The following is a 12,065-nucleotide window of genomic DNA, read 5'->3' as shown; positions in this document are numbered from 1 at the left end:
AAAGAAAATTGTTGTATATCCGATTACAAGTACAGAATCTTTTCAAATGAACCCTCTTTTTTATAGTCCTTAAGTTAGTGCTTTCAATAGCACCATAGTCCTTCACTGAGTACTTTCAATAACATCAAGGCAGACGCTCCTTTTTTTGTAAGACAGTCAGCGAGTTGAGTTTTTGTGTCCGACCAGAGTACCTTCTTGATTCTTTTACTCTGTATGAGCTCCTTAATGCAGCTTATTTCCAGTCGAAGACGTTTCTCAGAGACCTGTTTAGTTGACTTAAGGGCATCAAACAGAGAGTGGTTGTCTGTCACACATATCAACGGGGGTGTATTCAGCTCAGCATTTCCAGTAGTAAGTTCAGAAAAAAAGAGTAGTCAGAAAAATGGCATTATCTATTCCATCTGACAGGGCCAGAGTTTCCCCTGCCAGAGTACTCCTCACCACTCGTCTAATTTTCTTAGATTGCCAACAAAGAGGAGAAAACTTCCCTCCTTCTCCCATGAGACCAATCAATGTTCCCCCCTGTGTGCCCCCATCAGGGAGATTTCCAAGGGAAGCATCACTGAAAACAACAAAGTTTAGAGCATCATTGTTTCCCATATGTTGAAACCTGAGAGTCACCTTTTCAGATTTAAGCTTTCTGATGACCTTATTTGTCTCGTGAACAGATTGGACTGTAGCATACTTTAAATTTGATGCTAAACTGCATACATCAAACATAATGTCTGGTCTGGTCTGTTTTGCAACCCACAGTATTTGTCCTATTTTTGACCTAAGCTGCTCTTTTTCAGTCTCATTAAGAGAGGCATCCCTCTGCACTGCACGTGCTGCTTGCAGCCGAATAGGCTGTAGGTGTTCAATGTAACTATGCTGATGTACATGAACCACACCATTAACAGTAACAAAGTCCATTCCCACATAGCAGAAATTGTCATGTTCCTCACGTCCAACATGTAATGCAGACTGTAGTGTAGGTATCACATCTTTTGAAAAGTTTTGTGAGCCTGCCCAAAGAAAATCATCAACATGACATGCGAGTACTCCAGTAACTTTGCACTGTTCATCCAGCCAATAGAATACTGCTGGATCTACTTTAGACATTTTACCACCTGTACTCAGCATGATTTCTTTCACTTTGTTGTACCAATACAGTGATGCATCTGCAAGGCCGTAAACACACTTGTTTAGTTTCCATAGAACATTTTCTTTTCCTGCTTCAGGAGGGGGCCGAATATAGATTTCTCTGGACAACTGCATGCCCTGCAAGAAAGCAGATTTGATGTCCATGGAATGGATTTGCCACTTATTTTGGCAGATTACAGCTAATAATAGCCTAAGAGAGTCAGAGGCACAGGTTGGGGAATCTTTCTGCAGCTCGTGAATATTAAGCTCTTCAAAACCTCTGGCTACGAGTCGTGCTTTGGGCATAATACCATTCGGAGTTTCTTTGAGACTACAGACCCATCTGGTAGAGACACACTTTTGACCTGCATCATCAACTTCTTCAAAAACATTGTTTTTGTACCAGTTCACCATTTCATCCTGTTTAGCTGCATCAAATGAAATGTCTTTTGTTATGAGTACATCATTCTCTTTATCAGTTGAATCAATGTGAAGATTATCAACACATGACATATCCACTGGCTCTTTTTGCCCATCACTGCCATCATGTTCAATATGTTGCAGATTAAACCAGTTTTTATATTTTCCAGAGGCTTTGCCTGCTCTTCCTAAAACCTTGGCTCTCTGTACATCACCATCCTGTTTCATAAATGTTACAGTCTGTCCTGTTTTTAACTTTACACCAGCAGAAGAGACAGGATTACCACACACATCATGATCCATTTCAGGTTGTGTCATTCTAGGATAAACCACTTCTCCTGTATTCAACTCCCTGTCACTGATGTTTTCTTGGTCACTGTCTGTGTTTTCTTCACTATCTGAGCCATCTGCTACATTGTTTAAGCTACCTTTTTCACTTACTTTTTGACTGTTGTCTTGTTCATTTGGCTTATCTTGAGACTCCTGATCCTGCGTGTTTGTCTTGCAGAGCCTGGATTGATGTACTCTAACAAGAGTCCCCCCATGTCTTACAAAAACAACAGCTCCATCTTGACCAATAACTACCCCCGGTCCCTTCCACTCAGGACAGTCTGCTCTTTTGTAATATACCTTGTCACCTGTCACATACATGTCATCTGTGGGCCTAAGCTGCCTACGAAGTGCCCTTCTTATCCGCTCAGAAGACTCTGCTTCTGTGAATGCTTTCCTAGAAGCATGTAAAGCAGAAATGTGTTCTCCTACTTTAGAACTCACAGTGGTACCTTCTAGAGCAGGCAATTTATCAACTAATACAGAAGGAAGGTTAGGATTCTGTCCAAACACTAATTGGTATGGACTGTAGCCATGAACATTCAACATGCTGTTCTTTGCCATGAGGGCCCAGTCAAGGGCAGTGTGCCAGTCACATCCATTCTCTCGTTTGACCTTCAGGATGATCTCGGTGAGTGTTTGGTTATGTCTCTCAAGTAGTCCATTGCTCCAGGGACTGTAACCAGCTGTTGTTCTTGTCTCGATGTTAAAGTTTTCAGCCATGTCTCTGATCTCTTGGTTGTTGAATTCCCCTCCATTATCACTGTACAGCTTCTGGGGGGCACCATGGACACTAATCCAAGTGTGAATGAAGGAGTTGACAATCTCAGATGACTTCTTTGTTTTCACAATGTTTCCGGCGCTGAAACGTGTAAAGTGGTCGATGATGTGAAGATACCATACACCTGGTTCCAACTCGTGCAGATCCACCGCCACTGTCTCGTTATATTCCGAAGCCATGGGCAGCCCCACAGCAGGCTTTGGCTTTGTCCTCTTGTACTTCTGGCATATTTCACAGTCATAAACTATTTGCTGTAGAATAGTAAGGCAATCTTTGTCCTTATTTCCTGAACTTTGAATGAGTCTCTGTAGCCTGTCTGCCGATGCGTGGCCAAACTGTTTATGGAGCTTCAGAAGGACTTTGCGTTTCTCATCTGGAGACATATTTTCTGTCACTGTTAGAACTTCCTCTTCAGTTTGATCTTTTTTGGTGTCTTTGTCTCTGATATCAACACAATAATGTCCAGAACTAGTAAATTCAAGTGGAATAGATTGTTTGAACATTACTGCACTGTCCTTTTCCATGTCCAAAATGGTCCCTGCTTTCTTCAGTGACGTTTTACTCAGCAGGAGTGGAATGTCAACCTTGACAACTTCCGTTTCAATTAGGCATTTTGTCAGTCCTATTTTAGCTGGTAATTTCACATTTCTTGTGGAATATACCAAATTCCCATCTCCGAACCGAAATGGTCTGCAACTGTGAGTTTCTGTTTGCATCAACTGGTTCACTTGATCTTGAGTGAGGTCATCAATATAGTTTTCCAGCCATTTCTCCCCACACACAGTACGGGTACAGGCAGTGTCAATAATCGCTGATCCCAATGATTCAGTCATGAATATCTCGGCATCTGACATTGAGGCCTTTGTAAACAATGTGATGTTACATTCCTCAATATCTGCATCATCAGTTATTCTTACTTGTTCCGTTTTCTTGTGTGGACAGTCTTTAGCCCAGTGAAATGTGGACTGACAAATAGCACATCTGGATCTTTTACCGTATTTATCAAGTGGATTAGTCCCTGGTAATGGCTGCTGCTTTAGTTGTCCACTTTGAAACGTTACGTTACGTTTTCCTCTTCCTTGTGATCTTTGTTCGGTGAAAAATGCCACGTCCTGGTTCACTTGTATTCCGCTTGACGAGACTGTCGATTTTCCTCCGAAAATCCGCTTTAGAGCCGACTTCATGGATGAAAACTTCAACTCTGAACAGGCCGTCAGTGCTAACTGTCTGTTTTTTTCGTCGAGGCAAGCCGTGTCTAGTAGCTTAAAAGCCAGCACAGCGTCAGGAAGCGTCATATTATACTTTTTCATCCGGTTGTATCGCTGTTCGAAATCAATTATGTAGTCGGTCATGGAAACCGAACTATTCTTCGTTATTCCATCAAAATACGAATAGGCTTCATATGCGCGATCCTTTTCCTCTTTTAGGAACACATCATCCAGCTTAGCCATTAGCGTTGCCATACCATTATTACTGTCTAAATCCTCCGCAGGTATTTCCATCGCCGTTTCACGGGCTCTCCCCTCAAGCCCCAAGGCAACAGCGAGGGCTTGCTTCTTTTTGTCAAGTTCGGTAACCCGCGTCCAGATATTAACTTCATTTTTCCAACACTCGTATGGCCTGGCTTCATCAAACTTCGGCGGAACTTTATAACTAGATGCCATCCTTCAACCATCCTCTGCTACCATGTTAAGTTAAATAAAACACGACGTTTATTCAGCTAACACTTTATTACATCCATTGCCGCCATCACATCAGCTCACACCCATTCACAACTCCTCCCCTCTCCCTGCGCGCGCTCACCTTTTAATCAGCGCATGCGCTAACCTTATTTTTAACCTGGAAGAACCTTCTTATAGGGAACAGAGTAGGGAAGAAATAACATGTTAACAGTTTAACGTGTTTGCTGTTTTCCTTAATGCATAACATTTCACAGGTATATTCTCCATCTGTAAATGTTAGAAAGCCATGGAAATATTTCCATTTTGCTGTCAGAAGTGTATGAACCTTTTGCTCTGCGATTCTCCACTAAACTTCACAGACTTCATTTATGCCACCGTGCGTGCTCACCAAACAGACAGAGCGCAATGAAATAGGAGCGCAATAATTCTGACCAAAATATACATTTTGCTTAAATATTTGTAGTTGGACGATAAATGTGACGTGTAGAATTTTAAAGTGTATTTGTACACTGACCAAAATTATAAACGCAACACTTTTGTTTTTGCCCCCATTTTTCATGAGCTGAACTCAAAGATCTAAGACTTTTTCCTCACTAACACAGGTTTAGACAGTTTCGTGAACAATGAGAGAAATAGGCCTTTTGTGTATATAGAAATAGTCTTAGATCTTTGAGTTCAGCTCATGAACATGGGGGCAAAAACAAAAGTGTTGCGTTTATAATTTTTGTTAAGTGTATGATAGCACTAACTGTAATGGGGTAATCAAAATAGTCTTTTTACTCAATTAGTCTGTGCTTTTTTATTATTTTAATTTTTAGTTTAGTAAAATTAACTTCTGCTTTAAAAGCATTATTTCTGTTTTTAGATTGCAATGTTAAAATTTTATGTGATTTAAACCCTTTTTTTGCACATAATATATGCCTACATGGTTGCATTCACTTTATTTATTGACTTATGACCCCACAACAACTAACCATACAGTAACAAAAGAACATCTGAACAAGTACACAAGCACTCACCCTTCCACACATACATATTCAATGTGCACTTATATAAATTAAATAATAATAGTAAAAATAAATTAATAAATGCAAAATAAATAAATAAATAAAAAATAACAAAGTAGACTATATACTCAACATAAAAGAAAAAAAAGGTTATCTGAAACTCGTACCTGTTTTTGTATTTGCTCTGGGTTGGTTAGCATCAAATTTACAATGTTGGCTTTGATAGTAGTCCGGTCAGGATCAGAGATTTTGTTTGGTTCATCCTCAACCTTAGGAAGAGAAAGTACACAAATCCAGATTAAATGCCACCCATCACGCACCAGACTGTTTTAGTAGTATGTAACAGGACACTCACTATGCGCCAGTTCCTCTTGATGTAGTTCTTGAAGGTGATGGCCGAACACACGCGAATGACCTCGTCTTGGGACTTCTCTAGTACTGTGAGCAGTAAAATGGGGTAGTTCTGGTTTCCCTCCACTGATTCCAGAAATTTTTCAGCTAAAGTTGGAGAAGGTGAGAACACAACAAAAACAGTGAAGATATACAGTGAAGACTACACACAGTGTTGTTTTACATTTTTTTTTTTATTATTATTGAACTACTGTACCTCAATACTACCGAAACAAATTATAGCACTGTTTATTTCATTCATTCTTTTTTTTCTATTGTATGTGAAATTTATTCTTTTTTTTTTTGATTACTTAGTGTTTACTTGTCTTTAACAAAACAAAACTAACAAAAAATAAGAAATTACTGTAATTTTTTTGCACATTATAATACATTTCATAAAAATACATTAGACCTTTCTAATGATTTATAGTTATAGGCCTCCTGCATGTTAACAGGCCACAGTTTTTCATAAAATGAAAGTTTATTTCTATTCTAAATATTACACTTAGGGTCCAAGCCCTGAATTATTCTCAAATACTTTTATTTTAGTGAAATAGTGTTAAACAATAGTAATATCTGTTTAAAGTTTGGCCAAATTCTGCAGCCCTACAAAAATGCACAACAAACCTGGTTTTCTTAAGAATATTTGTCCCCAAATTGTGCAGCCCTATTGAGAACTTTGAAATGTCACTAGTATATAAAATGTTGGCGTAGTAATGGCAACATTACAATACAAGACTACATGGGCATAACACACTAAAAACATTTTTTTTTACCAAGCTAGTGAAAATTTTGGCAGCTGGACCAGTAGGGAAAAAATTTAAAAATCATTATTATTGAGGCCTGCAGGCTTTTACCTTCTCATACACAAACCCAAAGAAAATGCAGTATTATTATTTTTTAAACAGCTTCAAATGGGAATGTTACCTGGCCGTCTGACAGCTGGGTCAGGGCTTAGTGTTTTCTGCAGGTACTCAGTCAGGGTTTGGAGATTTCCATCATTGAGCTCCATGATTGCTACAGAAATAAAGCAAGCATCTACTATGAGAACTGATGCAGTGAGATGATTTGTAAAAACTCACAATCAGCTCTCCAAAACGGATATGCATGCATATATATATATATATATATATATATATATATATATATATATATATATATATCTATCTATCTATCTCAAGTCATTCTGTAAATCAGAAAGATCATGCTGATGATAAAGTGAACATGCATTTAATTTGTTAAAGCATTTCAGAAATTAAAGACCTGCATCTGAAGTACATTTTGACGTAAACTGACCCTTAAATGTTTCTTCTGCACATGAAAACAGTTGATAACTCTCATGTTCATGCTCTTGACCAGCGAGTCCCATCACACATGCTCGGCCTGCTCTGACTGCAGCGGCCTGCCAAGTATCTCACTCACATTTATCAATAAACACTCAATTCTGCTCTGTGTGGTAGACTGCTGGTTTATGGTCTCCACTGTGTCAGTTTAGTTGGTTATGAAAGACTTTAAATGACAGAACCTCAGGCAATGATTCACGCGCTAAAGCTGTTAGCATGCTGAGAAGAAATGCTAGTCATCCAAAATAGTCACGATAAAAAGCGCTTCACAGTAAAACGACCTCTATTTACCAATATGATGGACACTGAAGAATCCACCAAACGAGGTTTATTTAGTGAAAATAAGGCGGAAAGTACTCCGTTATGTGGTTAACGTTAGTTCACGAGCTCACTCTTAACAGCGCGCGCTGCGCGCGTACGCATTTAAACAAGATAATTCAGTCATCTCATAGTGTATTAACGACCAGAAGATAATATAGAGTGGGTTTATTGACAATGAGAAAACAAAGGGATAAAAAGGGTCTTACCGTTAGCTATATGTTGAAGTGTTGTGCTAATCACCGGCGAGAAGTTTCAAACGTCTCACACAAGTGCGCGGTCACGACTGGGCGCATGCGCACTAATGAGACTCAGACCGGCGCGCACGTGTATGTGTTTGTGTTTATCACACACCGCCCCCTCGTGTATGTTGCGGCGAACTGCAGCATATTCAAGCACCCCCGAATGGATCTCATTTTAGAAAAATAAAATCAAGGTCATATTTCAAGACGAATTCAAAAGAAAAACTAATATTGAATTAAGTATATATTTAATTTTTTCCCCATTAAGGTTATTTTCACCATAATTAAGTATATTTCCCTGGTAACACTTTAGAATAGGGAACTTATTCAACCACAACTTTTCCTTCAATAAATCCCTAATTTGCTGCTTATTAATAGTTAGTAAGGTAGTTGTTAGTTTAGGCGTTGGGTAGGATTAGGATGTAGAATAAGGCATTAATATGTGCTACTACGGCTAATATTCTAGTAATATAAGCAACTAGTTAAGAGACCCTAAAATAAAGTGTTACCATTTCCATTAGTTCTCATTACAGCGATGTAAACATAGCCAGTCAAAAATCCACTTAAACAAATGCTTGTTTTAGCAGTGCCAATGATGATTAAATTATTCAGTTCAAAACGTTCTTATGAGAATATTTGTATATATTCTGTGTCCAAACTAATATTCATTATTATTATCTGTAAGAGTTGTTGTACCTTAAACTGGTACCATGAGTGTTTTCTTATTTACACCCACAAGCTAAAAATGCAAATATCAGGTTGTCATTTTATTGGGCATGTTGTATTTATTTAGGCCTAATTATATACAACAATTGCTTGTTGTATTCTTCATCTGTAAATTGCTTTGGATTTTATTTATTTTTTTAAACAATGGCTTAATACTTTTGTTACCTTTTACATCTGTGCTGTTTCTGAAAAGTTATTAAATATGCTTTTTTACTGAGTATTCATGTATCATGATAATATACTATATGCTGCTTTTATGTTCAATTTTCAATTTATTTGTGACCCTGGACCACAAAACCAGTCTTAAGTGTCAATTTTTCGAAATTGAGATTTACATATCATCTGAAAGCTCAATAAATAAGCTTGTTAGGATTGGACGATATTTGGCTGAGATGCAATTATTTGGAATCTGAGGGAGCAAAAACATCTAAATATTGAGAAAATCACCTTTAAAGTTGTTCAGATGAAGTACTTAGCAATGCATATCACTAATCAAAAATGAAGTTTTGATATATTTACAGTAGGAAATTTACAAAATATCTTCATGGAACATGATGTTTACTTAATATCCTAATTATTTTTGGCATAAAAGAAAAATGGATAATTTTGACTCATGCAATGTATTTTTGTTTAAAATGTTTTACAATGACGCTCTATTAAAACCAACCTTTTCTCCTGTTGCATAAAATTAATCAAGACGTACAAAGATGTACATAATTCATAAATGTCTGTTCCTGCATTATTTGAAAACATCCTGTGTGGCGTATTAACAGTTATAACACAGTGTGACTGGGACATTGACAAACATGCAATCTGACTGTTCTTTCTTCTGTGTAATGTTTCATTTTATAATTAACTTTGCTTTGTCCCTTGTACTGTTTATGGTTTCCAGCAAAAACTCATCACATAATTGCTTCTGGCTCCTCAATGATTATTGTTTTTATGCCCCTGACATCAGCATTTGTTCTGATTTAAATCTATATTTGCGAAAAGCTAAATCAGGCATTGTAATAATTACAGCAATTAGGACCATTCAGAGTACAGTCAGAGGGGGAAAACAGCACACAAACAACATCATGCTGAACACTGGGAGGCAGTGTAATACTTTTGCATTTCGTGTTCCTCAAATCCCACATTTAGGTACAATGACGGTAAAGATGAACTTGTAAATATGGTAAATTTCTATGCAAATGCAAATTTCGGAAACAGGCAAATACAAATAACGAATATGGACTCCACACAATGTACAACATGGAGATATACTTAAAGTACATCAAAACTCATATTTTATTTTATGTATAGCAATACAATTTACATATTAAATAACATTATAATAGAATGCTTTGATATAGCTTTCAACAAAATGAAAAACAGAAATAAAGAAAACCCCTTCAACAAAAAAAAACAACAACCTTTGTGTGTTATTCCAGATTAGAAAAAGTGGATATGATGGTGACACCCACCTGCTTTGTATGGGAGAACTTATTCTTTGACTTAATATCTATTCTATTGCACTTCTGGACAATGAAACAGATTCGATTCAGTAGAAATAAGAAAAAAGAAATACCACAATCACTGCCTTAGTTTATGATTGTTGTGTGTTTGGAATGTGATGTCAGCCACCTTCTGAAGGATTTGGGGACAACAACTTAAAACAAAGAAACAAAACTGATTCATATGAAAATATAAAGTTTGCAATTATATGCCAGGATACAAAGCTTTTAGAGACTGATGAGTTAATGAAGCAAGAAATAGATATGTACATTTCTTTACATGATAATGGAAATATGCTTGCAAATGCAACCCACATGTTAGAGCAAGAAAAGGAAAAAGGGATACCACAGGACAAAAATGTTAGAAAAGATGTATGCAACTTGCAGCTCCAATTATCTTACGTGATGCAGAAGCAAAGTCAGAATATTACCCCAAATGTTGGAGAGATGTGACTTCATTTTCCAGCCTCCTTCTTAGGAGCAACAAGACATGAAGTGAGTAAACACCTTCGATATGTGTCTTCTCCATCTCCGTCTCAACAGTCGATCTTTCAAAAGCCAAACAAAAATTCAACAGCTTTCTTCTTCACATCAAAAGAAATCAGTAATAGTGCACATTCTCATAACAACATAAAAAGAAAGGTGACCTGTAAGACAAACAAATGCTCATAAAAGCACTAAAAACAAAAATGCAAAGCAAAACATAACATAAAACAAATGACAATTATTTTTCCAGTCACTACCAAAAACATTAAACTGCTTAATCATAAAACTTTTGCACGTTTCATGACTGAAGTGAATGACAATTGTAGTCTTTGGTAAAAATCAATGAATCACGGGTCATTCGAAGCGATACGACTGATTCTAATGTTTTGTTAGCAAGGCCTTTGTGCTGTATGGCATGAGACGACCGTTTATGATAAAACAGTAGCTGTTTTTCCTAGCAGTATCTGAGAATCAATGACAATGACATTAAAAGAGGTCAGTTTAGTGAAGAAATGCTCGGACTGAGTCTACAAGCTTCTAGTAAAACCAGTCAATACCAAACACAACACACACCTATATCACACACATACACACACCTGCCGAGGTGAAATGAGACTGTACAGAAGGCATCGAGAGACTTGTATACATTATTCTCAAAGTTATGGGACGGTTTACGTCAGTGAACCTAGGACGAAGTAGAGCAGTATAAAATTACAAAATGAAGTGGGCAGAGAACAGAATTAACTTTACATTATGAGTCAAGTGACAAAAGTAGCAGCTTGCAGCATAAAGCAATGGATAAAACAAACCAGCAGGGGGCGCTAGAGAAGTCATGGGCTCTGCGGATCCTTGCTCGTAGACACAGCTAACATTTACAAAAGCACAAGTTATCATGATATATTTATATATATTAAAAGCAGAATATGAATCATACAAAAGTTCACAGTAGCTGTTTTAATACCACCTTTTGAAAGTAAATATGGGTTTAACTAGAAGCATAATGAGTAGATGTACAATTCAGGGTGTGCGAAATGATCAAAGCAAACGAAAATCAAAACAAACATAATCCATATTGCTCATATGGTGCTTCATCGGTGAATCTGATGTTTTGTGGTGGGTCTTTGCAAGTCGGACATGGGAATAATCTCTTTTTCCAGCATCTGAGGTGTGCGCGGAAACCATTTTTCGCTTGTGGAGGATATTTATAAAGCTTCGGAGAGAATGTCAGAATAAGGGCTAGACAGTGAGAGTTCATGGGAGTGAGAGACGGTACTGTGGTGGAGGTGATGGAGTAGGCAGTAACACTGATATTTTCTTAGTGCAAACTAGACAGAACTGTGTTTCGTTTCGTTTTAATTGTCGTGAACTCAAAAACGTCGGTGCAAATGTTCAGTAGGATAACATTAAGACATAAAATGGCGAAAAAATAAATATCAAAAACTTTTTATCAGTGTAAAAAAGTAATCAGGTTATTATCTTTTAACCAAGAGTTCTGGCAAAAAAGGCCTCAGAAAAAGTCTGTCTTAGTCCTTGAAGGTTTACAAAGTTAGAGTAAGTGCCGCGTCTGTTCGGGGGGCTTTAGACGAGCGACTCCATGCTTTCGGCCGGGTCCGATTCGTCAGACATGGCCACGCTGCCGTTTCTGTCCAAGGACATGGGGCTGAATCCGTTCTCTTTAGTGCTTATCAGGCTGAGCATAGCTTTGTAAAGGTACTGGTACTGTTC

General features: G+C 37.6%; 2 protein-coding genes across 5 annotated transcripts in view; both read right to left on the bottom strand.

The window, feature by feature from the left end:
- Positions 1 to 10,373, bottom strand: part of LOC306857255 (exportin-2) — a 22,353-nt gene extending 11,980 nt beyond the window's left edge. The window contains exons 1-4 of one of the 3 annotated variants that reach the window (XM_079397102.1): positions 10,286 to 10,373; positions 6,660 to 6,749; positions 5,698 to 5,840; positions 5,510 to 5,611 (exon numbers count right to left, since the gene is read on the bottom strand). In XM_079397102.1, the coding sequence (XP_079253228.1) occupies positions 5,510 to 5,611; positions 5,698 to 5,840; positions 6,660 to 6,749; positions 10,286 to 10,313 (363 nt within the window). In that variant the 5' untranslated portion in view covers positions 10,314 to 10,373. Of the gene's footprint in view, positions 1 to 5,509; positions 5,612 to 5,697; positions 5,841 to 6,659; positions 6,750 to 7,028; positions 7,495 to 7,602; positions 7,697 to 10,285 lie in introns of those variants that run through there. The other 2 variants (XM_079397103.1, XM_079397101.1) reach the window with 2 other exon arrangements.
- Positions 9,607 to 12,065, bottom strand: part of LOC306857254 (receptor-type tyrosine-protein phosphatase gamma-like) — a 232,741-nt gene continuing 230,282 nt past the window's right edge. For both annotated transcript variants that reach the window (XM_079397099.1, XM_079397100.1), the window contains exon 29: positions 9,607 to 12,065. In XM_079397099.1, coding sequence (XP_079253225.1) covers positions 11,919 to 12,065 — 147 coding nt within the window. In that variant the 3' untranslated portion in view covers positions 9,607 to 11,918.

This window comes from Barbus barbus (genome assembly GCF_936440315.1).
Source record: "Barbus barbus genome assembly, chromosome: 37".
NCBI lineage: Eukaryota > Metazoa > Chordata > Actinopteri > Cypriniformes > Cyprinidae > Barbus > Barbus barbus.
This window is presented reverse-complemented; position numbering and strand designations above follow the sequence as displayed.